A 14,560-nucleotide genomic window follows, 5' to 3' on the forward strand; every position below is an offset into this window, starting at 1 on the left:
TTTTAGGGGGCAAAACAGTTAAATAGATTATAATCTCCTAAAAGCTGGTTTTTAAACAGTTTTATAAATAGAATTAATAATTCTAAAAGATAGATTAGACTATGAAATCTGACCTTTTTCATTCTCAGTAAAATAGTTGCTTATATTAACATCTGGGCATTGGGTAACAATGATTATATTTACCAGGTTTCAAAAGAGAGCAGACTAACTAGCAATTACTGAATATTTTATTTACTTTAAGCTACTTATCCAGAAGTTTTTAAAAAATCTTTAATATAGATATTGAACATTATATAAACACAAATAAACTGTTTCCCCTCCTCTCAAAATTATTTTGTACTGCCACCTAGAATTGGTTTAGTCAGAATTTTTTTTTTAATTTCCTGGTATTAAAAATGTTTTAATATCCTGGCAAGACCTTCCAACTACAAAAAAAATTTTTAATCTATTTAAGGTCCAAACACTTAACATTCTTTGAAAGGCCGTATTACATAAAGAAATGTTTCAGTCAAGATTCATGAGAGTTAAATTATTAAGATAATAAAGCAAAATTATAAAAATAACAAATTAATAAGGTAACTAGAAAATCATGGGAAATACCGAGCAACTGAAACCAAATTCAAAAATATGAAATTTAAATTTTAATATTGTTGAAAGAGTAAATTACATTCTAGAAGGCAGTCTTAACTGGTAGCTAAAGAAAAACTGGGTGGAAACAAAATTCCTGTGGTTAAGGGTATATACAAATGAAAATGCCATTTATTTTTCCTCTGCTTTAAATATGAAACATAATAGTTTTAAACAATGATCTAATAAATACATGTATTTTAGAAAACATTTTTCTCTATGTTCATTTATCACATTGTTACACAGGCTTTTTTTATTGTTTAATATTTTAAATAAGCATTCTACATTTTACTTTATTTCACAAATGATTAAGGAGGGGAGAGTACTAAATGAGCATTTTTGAAAATCGGAATAAAAAATGAAGTTAGACATTAAAATACTATGCCACTTGAGGGGAGGGAAAAATAAATATACCAAGGTAAAGTGTTACAAAATAAATTATTATTTAAAGCTTGTTTTTATGCTACAGAAATGGTTTATGGCTTAAATCACTTTGGAAAGTTTTTTTAATGACTATTTTCTACATTGGTAAAATAAAGTGAAAAATTACTGGGGGTTCTTCAGATTTACAAATATAAAGTTCATTCCTACAAAAATATTTGCTAGCTAAGGACTAGGAAAGTATATAAAACTGCTAAGTCATAATAAATTTTAACCAACTATTTCATAAAGCTATTCTAATATAAATTAACATTTACCAAGTCCAAAGGAAACTTACCTTACAAGAATGCTTCGAAGATTTAGATAGTTCATTTGTGAAATCTCTGTTGCTGTCTCTTGGTAAATGATCGACTTTACCTTCATTTCCAGATGCAAACTTTATGAGTAATTGAGATGGTCCCCCTTTAGAACAATTGTGCTTAAGGCTGGATAAACAGGAAACATTTGGATACGTTCCTCCTAATGAAATACTTCTTTGGAAAAGAGCATGGCTTTTGTGTATCTGTAAATTTGGTCTTTCCAACTGTCCATTGATATTTATTTGATAATCTACATTTTGGGAGGACGGTAAACATGCGGATGTCCTATGCATAAGCTTAATATACTCTGGGTCAGAATTAAGCTTAATTTCTGACATCTCTGGTTTACGATCACCATTCACTGCTTCACAATCGAATGTGGTGGCTTTCTGTTGGGTGAAATGCACCGAAACGCAAGAATATCCTTCAGAGGACTTTTCCAAGGCAGCCTGATTTGGACTATTACTTGCAATAATCGTTTTCTTCTGTGACGAGCCCTTCCCGTGGAGGGGCCGTATGTCCCTCACTTCTCCGGGGGTGCAGATTGTTTTCGATAACCGAAGTCCATTGACAGCTGTGGAAAGAAACCCCTTAGCACCAGTACCATCTTCATGGTGGGCCATTTCACTGGGAGAAATAATAAACTGGTGCGAGGTTTGATAGGATCCTTTGCTTGGAAGAGTGCCCATACCTGTTGGAGAAGTTGGTGGGGTATTCGAAGGACTCCTAGGAAAAATGACTAAGGATGAACAACGTTTTAGTGGAATTTTCGAGCCCCGGCTCACTGGCAACTTCATAATCTCGAGTCCGTGCTCCAAGTCATCCTGGACAAAAGGAATCGTACTCGTACTTCTTGAAAACATGTCACCTGGAGAAGTATTCCTGTTTGGCACACTTCTATTGGAGGCGCTGTCCGAAGATAAATTTCCACCGAAAAATGTATCATCCGCGGGCGGAAAAGCATAACCACTGCTGTCGCTGATGATACTGTTGGTGTACGAACCTCCGCTTGTGATACTTGTGCATGACCCATAATCACTGCCGTTGCTGGTGTAAGACCCATTCTCACTGGTGGAAAAGTTACTGAGGCTGCCGCCGCACGTGGCAGGACTGCTCCGGAGGGTGTCGTCACTCGCGGCGTTCAGTTCGCGATCGACCGCGGCGCTGCCGTCCGCGCCGTCCTTCCAGACGCAGGTAAGCGAGGCGTCGTCCCCATCGGCGGAGACGCTGCTGGGCGAGAGACACCTACCGGACCTTGTTGGCTGCAGGGAAATCTGCAGACAGCTGCTCTTTTTATTAGCATTTTCAGGTGAAGGAGCAGATGCTCTCTCCTGGGACCTAACGTTTTCCTTTATTAACGGAGCCAGTGCGGTCTGTCTGGGAGTCAGCTTCATTTGAACAACGTTCGATGTTGAAATCCGTGTCGGTCTTTTGAAGCACATGTGAGCATTGCTATCCAAACCATCTCCGGAGCTTTCCGACAAAGGGTAAGTATTGCTTCTCCTGGCTGCAAAGTGCAATCGTAAGCTTTGTGCCATTTGTTCTCATTTCCAAACATGTTAAGGGCTGAAAGTCATAACAAAGATCTCTGTCGGTAGACAGGCTAGAAGCAGCTGCACTGCGTCGAAAGAAAAAATCATTTGTGGTGCCCGAAAGAGCTCTTAAGTAGTAGTCTTTATCCTAAGTAAAACATTAGATACCAGATATCACAGAGAGAAAAGTCCTGAGACTGACGCTTCCAAAATGTCTTGAATTGCTTGTAGTCAAAATGCCTTCACTTACAAAGCACTTGATTTCCAGCGACCTTTAAGCTGAGCTCAGCTGCAGCACACTGCCTCGAACACTGCCAACCTTGTTTCAATTATACCTTCTCCAATTTGCATGAATGAGTAACACAAGAACAACAATCTTCTAGCATTTCAAGTTGAAACAGTATTTTTTCACTCCAGCTCTATTAAATGAACATTTAACTACGTGAATCACAGCGCCTATACTTTCTCCAGCGGAGTTTGACCACTAATATTTTTACCCATAGGGATAGAATTACAGGAAGTTGGTAGGAATGAAACCCCATGTAATTGAGTATCAAATCGGGGATTGAATTTCCAAATAGTAGCCATACTAGGAATCTAGTCAAGTTAGTTAATGTAGAAAAGAATAGAGACTGTTACATTTTTTTCAGATAAGTCCGAACAGTTATACAATTTGGAAATACCCAAATTGTGGGGTGAATTAAAAATTCAGCATGAAATCAAACAGATAAATATTTTAGCTTCCAAAACACTTCTTACACAAAGTGAAAGCTTAAGAAGAGGAATACAAAACTTGCCTAGTAATACTATCGCAAAAATTGAGCATACGGCTGAGAGAAAAAAAGTTAAAGAGAAGCTGTCACCAAGCATTTTCTCCTATAATTTTGGGACCTATTGCAGCCAAGTAGTACAGTCTTTAAATGATGCCATTTATATTTTGACTATTAAAACTCTGCCAAGAAATAGCATAAGCAAACATTCCATTAAAAATATATGCAGATTAGACAGAAAAACTATACCCCAATATAGTTGGAGCACACAAGATATTTTATTCCACTGTCTCTGCAATTTGTTCACTTAGGAGAGTGTTTTGGTAAGTAAAGAAGTCTAAAAAGAATTTAACACATCAAATAAACATATCTCAATGCCAATTCTGTTCTGAAAAACTCTAAGAGCTCTTTGCTGGCCCCTACTGGTGCACTGAAACAATCCATTTAGCTGTTTGATATCTATAAAGAAATATACACCATGCTGCATATTTCTTTATATAAACAAAGTACATACTTGTTTACATTTTTTGAGTACTAGCACTGCCCTCGAGGTGGAATTACTACAGCTGATAAAGCTCTCATAGTTGAGAACAGTAGACTATTTGTACTCTCAGGGGTTGTGATTTTGTACATATATTTTTTCTGCTTTGTATTTATTTAACCTTTACTTTATTTTCAGTTTACTAGGTAATAAAAGTTTAATATTTTAATTTCTGCCCCAAATGTCATAGACCAAGGTTGGTACCCTATTTGAAAGAAACAAATTTATTTTTAAATAATACTCTAGGGTATATTTAAATCCCTTACCTGAATTTTATAGCTGGAACTCCAGTAATAAATATATACTGGCTCATTCATAGGAAAGTAAAAAGTAAAATAGTTCAGTTGTTTACACCACATGGTACTACACCCAAGTTGTATTTTTCTAAGTGAGGTTTTTTTTCTCTAAGTAAAAGCAAATATGTAAAATATATACTTGCACTTTGTTTAAAAAAGAAAACTCCGTAAGACAGACCTGTTCTCAATCACAATTTTCTAAACAGTTTTTAAAATCAATTAAGACAGGAAAAACAGAAATATGAAAATAATTAAGTTATATTTCTGACTAGAATGAGAAGTACTATGTTTTAGAATGTACACAATTGTAAATTTAGTAATAAAATTATTGTATTATTTTGGTTTTACATAATCTATCTCCTTCATAATTTTACAGACTTCAGTAGATATTCCCTTATAATACTTTTTCTTTATAGAAGGAAAGTCCTGATCTTTTTACTTTGCCTTCAAATGACTTCAGCTTTCCTTCCTGAATTATATTAGGGGTCTGATAATTCAAAGACTGGATCACTTCTAATAGTGATCTAATCAATGAGAGCTAACTGCTCATGCCTGTGACTTAAAACTTCCAGTTCATAAGCAAAGCTCTCTGGTTGTTCATATAAAATAATGAACCCCAAGTATTTGGCAAGATAAATGTTTTCTCTTTGGTAAGCTTCACTATAAACATCAGTTTCATGCCCCCTAACTAGATTTTCAGCTTTGAAAAGTGTGAGGGCCATAACTAAACATTTCTCCTGAGCTCATGCTGGGCACAAAGTAAGCATGAAGTAACACCAGAGAGGAGATTGGATGGATGGATGAATGGTCACCACCATTACTCCGACTGCCTAATGCTTTCTTTCAGGAGAGATATAGATATAGATATAGATATAGATATAGATATAGATATAGATATAGATATAGATACAGATATAGATACAGATATATAGATATAGATATAGATATACAGATATATAGGGATATATATAGATATATTTTTAAGATGATCCAGTTACTACTCTAAAGAAATATCAAGCCCTGGCCAGTGTAGCTCAGTGGATAGAGTGTGGGCCCAAGCACCGAAGGGTCACGGGTTCTCTTCCCAGTCAAGGACACATACCTGGGTTACAGGTTCAATCCCTAGCCCCGGTCAGGGTGTGTGCAGGAGGCAACCAATCAATGTGTCTCTCTCACATTGATGTTTCTCTCTCTCTCTCCCCCTCTCTCTCCCTTCCACACTCTGAAAAAATCAACGGAAAAAATATCCTCAGGTGAGAATTAACAAGAAAAAAATATATATCAAAAAGCACTACAGCTGGACAAGAAGGAATAATGCTTGAAAAATATGCAAAGAGGCCCTGGATGATGTGGTTCAGTTGGTTGAGTGTCGTCCCAGGCACTGAGAGGTTGCTGGTTAAAAATTTTTCAAAGAGGGCTTCAGCCAAGGAAAAGTAAAGTAAGAGAACCATATGCACTCCCTAGCACTCCAGTCTGGGTTTAATTCTATAGAGGCTGAACAGTTTGCACTGCTGACTCTGGTCTGAGACTGCATGGGACGGGTACTGCAATCATAGCGGTTATGTGTAGAACCCGGGGAGCCTGCAAAACATAGCCCTTTAACTAAACAGATGCCAAAAAAGGGGCATTAACCCAAGTAGAAAAGAGCTGGAGAGTGGTGGCAGCCCTCATCTGGGGGGAATCTATGCAAGTCCTATAGAATTCTATATTCTGAAATAAAACAAATAACGTCTTAGGATCAGATTGAAGCTTGGGACCCCACATTCTGACCTGTTTGGTTACTGATTATCTATACAGAAATAATGTGTTTCTCTCCATGCTTCAGATAAGCCCAGGATAACCCTAGTCATTGACTAGAAATTTGAAGGCCAAAGTCCACTGTGACCATGAGATGTATGTGTCAGTGTTGCTGGGCTATTTTGCCCAGTTGTTTGGTCAAACACCAGTCTAAGTGTTGCTATGAAGCTATTTTTCAAGATGCGATTAACACTTAAATCAGTAGATTTTGAATAAAGCAGATTACCTTCCATAATGTGGTGCGCCTCATCCAATCGGTTAAAGACCTTAATCAGCAAAGACAGTTTTCCTGAGCAAGAAGCAATTCTGCCTCGACACAACACAGAAACCCTGCCTGAATTTCCAGCTCATGGGCCTGCCCTGCAGACTTCAGACTTAAGACTGTAACATCAGCTCTCACCTGAGTCTTCAATCTGCTATCCCTGCCCCACAGATGTCAGACTTACCAGTTTCCACAACTACACGAACCAATTCCTTAAAATCTCCCCCATCCCTCTCTGCCCCCCTCCTATTTGTTACCTGCGGGAACTAGCAACAAATCAGAGGATGAGAATGACACATACCACCCTGTTCTAATTATTTCTTGCTCCATTTTCTCGTAAAGTGAGCTTCTTGAGAAAAGCTGTGTTTCTAAGACACAGCAGAATATCTAACAGTGGGCACCTAACGGCACACCTTAGTTAATACAAAAAATATAGTATCAGAGAACCATAAATGCGTGAGTCCATGAATGTTAAATAACACTTTATATCTGAATCATGATGAAAAATTTTGAGTGCTTTGATGGCCACTGTCTAAATCAATCGTCACAATATATTTATCAGATAAAGAAGGCAAATATTGTTATCCCCATTTTTGTAAACATGAGAAAATATTTTCAGAAGGATTGAATGACTTGTCCAGGGGTACAAGCTCATGTGCCAAATCACAAGCGGGACTGCAACAGGACCTCTGACTCCTTGGTTTGGGGATCTATAAAATCCCGAGCAGTGCATTCCGTTTTTGCTTTCAGCTTAAAGGTTTTTAAATTTTTTATGTATCATGTTTATAACTCTAGAAATATCCCATTGTTAATATCAGAAGCAATGTTTTTTTTTTCTTTTGACACATCATGATTCCCTGTGTAGTGCTCTATGCATAGTAAACGCTCAAAGAGGGTTAATGCACCGATCAGAGTATGAGAAATGTCAATTTGGCAATAAAGAAAGTGTCACACCATTCTGAAGTTACTGGCAAAAAAAAGCGTCAGGCAACCAGGGTGAAAAGCCCAAGGGCAAGCTATCCATCCTTGTGAACAACTTGCAAATAACTCACATAAAATACTTCGCCGCCGATGCACCCGAGAATCAGGGAGAAATTCACATCAGTGTCGATAACAACAGGAAAAATAACAGTGATACCACAACCCAGCCGTTCAGCCCCAAAATATGAATCTTAGAGATACACTCATACACATACAGCAGGAGACACAGCAAGAAAGTTTATCAGTTGGTATAAGATGGATAAACGCATACATAAGATATGATGGGCTTTTCAGATGAAGGAAAACTATGCATCAGTGAAAATGTGCTAAGGCTCAATCTCACAAATGTAAAGTTAACCAAAAAGCATGTCACGGAGGAATATATAGTGATAGAGTGATACTATTTTAATACATTTTAAAAATATGCAAAAGGAAACTATGTTATTTTACAGATACACATATACATGATAAAAATATCTAAAGCAACAAAGTGATAAACACAATATTCAAGACAATATACTAGTTGTAGAGGAAGAAACGAGATGCTATTGGAAAGGGATATGGGGGGTGGTGGTTGAAGATTCTGCTCATGTTCTAGTTCTTCTGTCATAAACTACACAGATATCTGTCTTATTATTTAAAATAAAAATTTATATTATATACACTCTGTGTATGTATATTTCATAATTTAAAAAACACCAATACTAAATGTCACCTGGTCCTATGTAGAAAGAAAACTGATCTGTAGAGGCAGAGGGGAAAAAACATTTGCTCTTCTATAGAAAAAGCAAAAATACTAACAGAAAACAAAAAGCTCTGTAACTGACCACACTGAGAAGCAAATCAGCAACGCCTGCCACTCAGCCTTGAACTACCAGACTGCCAGTCAGCGATGGCGTCTCCATTTGGCAGCAAGAAAGCACGACTGCATATTACAGTGCTAATTAATAATGTCGTCTGAAATACCTTCAGTTACTAGTATAGTTACAATTTCTTGAAGAAAAAAACCTATTGTGCAGTCTAATACTAAAAACAGATTCTTTAAGAAAAACCCAGTGTCTCTGTTAGCTAAAAAATGAATAAAACTGTTTAACTTCCTTTTGGGTGCTTCCGTGTAATCACAGATGAGCTTTGAACACGTAACCCTGTCCTTGCGCCTTCATGTTCAGGTCTTACAGGTGTAACTATAAATGTAAGATTTCAAAGTAAGAGGGTTTGAAATAGGATCCCAAAGAGACAAAATTACGAGGAAAGGGCTTCAAGACAGTCTCTAGGGAATAAGAAATCAACACTATCATTTAAAAAAAAATAAAACCAGGTGTAACTTTGCTTTTTGCCTCTGTAAGAGCTGGCGATCTTTTAGAGGACTTCATTTTCCTGATGTAAAGAGGACAGTTTCCCTTCGTAGAAGAGTGGGGCTAAGACGGTGGATGGGATGTTGTAACTGGATGCAGGTAACCCCCCAAAATCCACTGGAGTGAGGAGGCACCACCCAAGCCAGGCAAACGCTGGACCACCAGCCAGGGTGCAAGGATGGCCGCGAGAGAAGGCAAGACAAAGGGGCTGGCTTTCCTGTCATCTCCTGTCGCCACAGGCTCTGAGTAAGACCTCGTAATCTACTGAGAACTGACAGTCAGGAGAGGTGCCTGGGAGATGGATGGAAGGAGAAAAGAAATTGCAGCCGGCTCACCACATCGCCCAGAGTCTCCAAAACCACCCGCCCCGTCTCTCCCATCACAGGTTCCCACGCTGCTTCTCCTTGCTGCGTGGCTGAAACAGGCCCTGGCTCCTGTTTCTCACGCGCGCAATGTAACTTACCAATCGATTCTCATCAAATACTTCGAAAAGAAGCCGGTGCTGCTGAGGATGGACCTGAGGAAGAGAAACACGACCTTTCTTTAAAAACAAGTGACCATCAACCCACAGAGACTGAGAATAAATGCCTGAAAATGTGGCCGTTTCCTAGTTTCTGTTCTCTTCAAGGTATTTTAAATTACATGAGATACTTAGGACAAAAGCAGACGTGTCAACCATTTTCTAATGATTGGACCATATCTGCAAAGTGGACTTGGCTGCTTATTTATCCAATTTTTCCAAAATAGAATGAGAGGAAGTAAAATAACATTTCAAAAAATTATTTAAATGTTTGCCCGCACTTAAAAGTATAGACTTGATTTGCGCTTCTAATTATCAATTTTATTTACTCATTTTTTTTCTTAAATCCTCTCCCGAGGATATTTTCCCCATTGCTTTTCAGAGAGAGTGGAAGGGAGAGAGAGAGAAACATCGATGAGAGAGACGCATCAATTGGCTGCCTCTCGCACGCTCCCAGACCAGGGCCAGGGATCGAGCTGGCAACTGAGGTACGTGCCCTTTAGCTGGAATCGAACCCAGGACCCTCAGTCTGCAGACGGACGCTCTAACCACTGAGCCAAACTGGCCAGGGCTCTTTATTTGCTTTTCATTTATCAGGTTAGAACTAGCCAAAGTGGACGTTGCTTTTATGGGAACTAGGGTCTGAATCCTTTTAGTATTGACTTGGTAAAGGAACTTGTTGCTTCTACTATTAAAAGTACAGGAGCAGTCAAAAAGAATAAACCGAGTTTTCACTTACTGTTTATATTTTACATGAGTAAAAATTAACATGCAGTATTTTATTTTTCAAAGCTGATGCTTTAATTTTTGCTGAAATATTTCAACAAGTTAAAATCTACTTAATATCTGATATAAGTCAGAGAAAGACAAATGCCATATGATTTCACTTTATATGTGGAATCTAAAAAAACAAAAATAAATGAACAAACAAAGCAAACAAACTCATAGATACAGAGAACAAACTGATGGTTGCCTGACGGGAAGGGGTTGGGGTACTGGGTGAAAAAGGTGAAGGGATTGAGAAGTGCAAATTTCCGGTATATGACAGTCATTGGGGATGTAAAGTATAGAATAGGAAATATAGTCAATAATACTGTAATAACTATCTATGGTGTCAGATGGGTAATAGATTTACTGGGATGATCACTTTGTAAGATAAATAATATCTAATCACTATATTGTACACCTGAAACTAATATAATATTGTATGTCAACTGTAACTGAAAATAATTTTTCAATTTTTAAAAAGTATTTGATATAAAAAAAACAAAGAAAATATTTAATAATTTTTATACCAGATGTTAAAATGTGTAAGATAAAATACATATATATTGGTCTCTGCCTGGTTCCTGGCATAGAGCTCCTGAAACCCCTGTAATATCCCGGGTGATAGGGGTGTCTTTTGTTCTAATGAGGTCACTCTGGGTTGGCTCCTGGATGAGGGCTGGTCAAAATGAACCGGACTGGAGAGAGACCCCGGAGTCCACAGGGACTGCGGTCCAGTAACTCAGGCACAAAGTGATCAGAGCTCTGCCTGGGACTGTCCCCGTGAGAACAGGGAGGGAGACAAGGCCGTGGAAAACATTTTGAGGGGAAAAAAATCAGAAGTCTCATTGTCTATCAAAGTACCTGGCAGACACTATAGACATTCAATGTCAACAATGAATATTCTAAGACACTAGGAATAACCTCTGATCTAACGAGGTATTGGCTGCCCTGGTTCAAGCCATATCCCTAACAAGATTTGCTACCACAACTATCTTCTCCTTTTCATCTATCTTCCCTACTACAACTGGAGTGACTCACCCTAAAAGACAGTTTGGGCCATGCTTCCTGCCCTACTCAAAAGTTGTTCCTAATAACCTAAGGAATACAATCCAAAGCTGAGCACCGTGGAACGGTGCTTCTGACCTGAGTCCAATTTGCCTTTCCAGCCTTGCCTCCTACAGCAGTCCCCCTGCCCACCCGAATACACTAGAAACAGACCACTCACTGCTTACTGAACAAAGTCAGTGAAAGAATTGAGCCCTAATAACCTAAAAGACAGGTTAAGCAAACTATGGCTTGTCAGCCAAACTCAGTCACCTGCCCCCCCCCCCCGCCAGCCCATGAGATAAGAATGTTTTTTATATTTTTAAATGGTTATACTTGAAACAATACATAACTACCTACATAACAGCCTCAATTTTTGCCACCTGGCTGGCGACACCTAAGATATTTACTCTCTGGCCCTTTGAGAAAAAGTTTGCTGACCCCTGTTCTAAGACATTCACTGTATGCTATCTATTAATTTACTCCTATGTATCTACAATGGTACTGCATCCTTGGGAGATGTGAGAAAGTCACTCACACCACTTTCTGTGTTCTGTAGTTCACATGAGGATACTGTTGAGAAAGTTAGATTTCAGTCTGGGCGACCCACATCCAGCTAGTTGGAATCCCCAAACAATAATATGTGCAGAGGGAAGAACATTATTACAAAAATTATTCACACACAAATTCTCAGAGCTGAAGAGAAACAGTTGACTTTAAATGGAAATGCTTCACAAAGGTCCAACGCAATGAACTTATTAAACTGTAGACACATGGCACATCACTGTGAAATTTTAAAACACTGGGGTAAAGATAATTATCAACTTTTTCAGAGAGAAGGATCACCCCAAAAGGAACAAAAATCACACTTCTCAGCTGCACCACAATGCCCAGCGAGAAAGCAGTGCCTTCAAGTTTCTCAGGAAAAGTTGTTTTTGACCTAGAATATGCGAGGGGCCAAAATGCTGGCCAAACATGAGCTGGCTATTTACTCATCTGTTATGGCTGGAAGTCAGTTTGGGACATGAATGTATGAGCTATTGAGCAATACAGGAATAATGACCAGAAAACAAACAGAAACAGTTAAAAAGTGGTTCCTTTTGAGAAGCGGGGAGGATGGGGCACCGGAGTCTGCTGTTTTTCATTATAAGCCCTTTATACCACCTCCTTTTAAAGTTATGTGTGAATTCTTCGATGAGATGACTTTTTAAAATGTATTAAAAATAGGAGTAAAGTTATGATCACCAAAAAAGAAAAAGTTTACAGGGTCATTTTTATAGGAAAGATGAAAGCAGAAGAAACAAAAGTAAAAATACTGGTAATAGGTTTTTTGAAAAAAGGGTAAGTATGTAACTCTATCAATACATAAAAGAGTAGAAAATAAACCTTGCCAGGGGAGGAACCAAATTTTCAAAGAAGAACAAAAGTATTGATAAGTGTCAATTTATTCCATGATGTTCATAAAAAAACACTGATCTAATTCACATACCATACGAATGACCCATGGAAAGTGCACCATTCGGGTGTATTTATAGAGTGTGCAGCCACCATCACAATCTCAACACCTTTGGTCGCCTCGGAAAGAAATACAATGCCCTTCAGCAGTCACTCCTCATTTCCCCTCAACCTCCCCATTCTCAGGTAATCGTGACTTTCTGTGTTCATAGATTTGACTATCTTGGAAATTGAATATAAATGAAATCATCTTGTGACCACGGACAGAAAGCCAAGAGAATCCCCCAGAGGCTGGGTCGGGCGTGACTCTGTTCAGCTGCTGCAGTCACCACCCTTCCTCTATATGCTTCTTGTGATTAAAGAAGCGTGCTTATTCTTTAAGACATTACCTGTTACTTCCAGGTTATGCATCCCAGACGATACATCCTTAGAGAACCTTTCCTAAATCCCCTAAATTTAGGGAATCCCCTAAATTCCCTGATAACCCTCTGACATTCACTCCCTAGGACCTGGGTTTTACTCTCATAATGCTCAGCACACTGGTAATTATTTAGAGAAACTCGTTCACAGGGGTGCACAGTAGGCAGTAAGCTCCTTGAGGGTGGGGACTGTAGCCATCTCATTAACCAGCACTAGTAAAGTGCCTGGGAAACAAGCATAGAAAAATATCACGCTAACTTTGAGTGTGTGTGCAGAGGTGGAGGAGTATAAATATACCGGTAAAAATACCAGAGGACCACACAATCAGCGGTGGTTTTATGGAGATTAAATTATGGCTTATTTTAGTTCTCTTTATTAAAATACCTATTATGGCCTGGCCGGGCATGGCTCAGCGGTTGAGTGTCGACCTGGGATCCAGGCGATCGGGGTTCGATTCCCGGTCAGGGCATATGCCTGGGTTGCGGGCTCGATCAATGACTCTCTCATCATTGATGTTTCTACCTCTCTCTCTCTCTTTTCCTCTGTCTGAGATCAATAAAGATATATTTTTAAAAAATAAAATATTATGTACAAGTTACATTGCTTCTGTAACATAACACATACATGCATGAACATATATACATTATGTAAATACAGTATATGAGTATGAGTCCTAACGATACAAAACGAGCACCGTGGGAACAGAGGGAACGGAGCGGGCTGCCTCCTTCACATGTTCACGCACTACGTGTGTGCAAGAGGACATAATGTGTACATCGGGCCTCCTGCGGTATTTTTCCCTCCTGCAACTTTCCTCCCTGAGCACCTATAACTGCAGATTTTACTGTAATTTGCTACTGAGCACTAACTTCAATTGGGAGTGTCCCCTGTCTGTCTCTAACAATAACAGTTCTCCAGAAAAACTTGCTTTGAACTTCATGTTTTCTCAGAGACATGAAGGCTCCCTTCAACTTCTGACCACAATGTCCATTTGACCGAATGCCCAATAACCAAGTTCTGACTGTGGTATATCATCTCAATATGCATTTTTACGTGAATACATTCCATTGAAAACGTTCTGTGCTATGTATAAATAATGACATAAATGACAACGAGGAAAGTAGGGGCCCATCATGAAGTCCTTTGTACAGAAAGTATTAAGTCACAATGTATTTTCAATTCTCTATTTAGCTGTGATGAATTAGCACTGGTCCACACAAATTTATCTAGTTATCCTTGTAATAAATTGGCAAAATTCTGATTGAAATAAATGTGCCGCCTATGGTCCCAGAATAAAGTAATGCTGGCTAGGACACTTGCTAATAGTAAAATTATGGTAAAAGAAACAATGAGTAAAAGGCAGTAGATTCCAGAGCCTGCTTTATCACTTACAAATGACCTTCCTTCTAATTTTGGGGGTAGCATCTCTAATTCAAACGTAGTACTGACTTT

The 14,560-nt window shown here is 38.6% G+C and overlaps 1 protein-coding gene across 2 annotated transcripts in view; it reads right to left on the reverse strand.

The window, feature by feature from the left end:
- The window catches only part of NEDD4 (NEDD4 E3 ubiquitin protein ligase), a 105,639-nt gene that overhangs the window by 65,892 nt on the left and 25,187 nt on the right, over window positions 1–14,560 (reverse strand). The window contains exon 5 of one of the 2 annotated variants that reach the window (XM_081151863.1): window positions 9,365–9,418. In XM_081151863.1, the coding sequence (XP_081007989.1) occupies window positions 9,365–9,418 (54 nt within the window). Of the gene's footprint in view, window positions 1–1,345; window positions 3,386–9,364; window positions 9,419–14,560 lie in introns of those variants that run through there. The other variant, XM_081151862.1, reaches the window with a different exon arrangement.

Source organism: Miniopterus schreibersii (genome assembly GCF_964146895.1).
Source record: "Miniopterus schreibersii genome assembly, chromosome: 1".
NCBI lineage: Eukaryota > Metazoa > Chordata > Mammalia > Chiroptera > Miniopteridae > Miniopterus > Miniopterus schreibersii.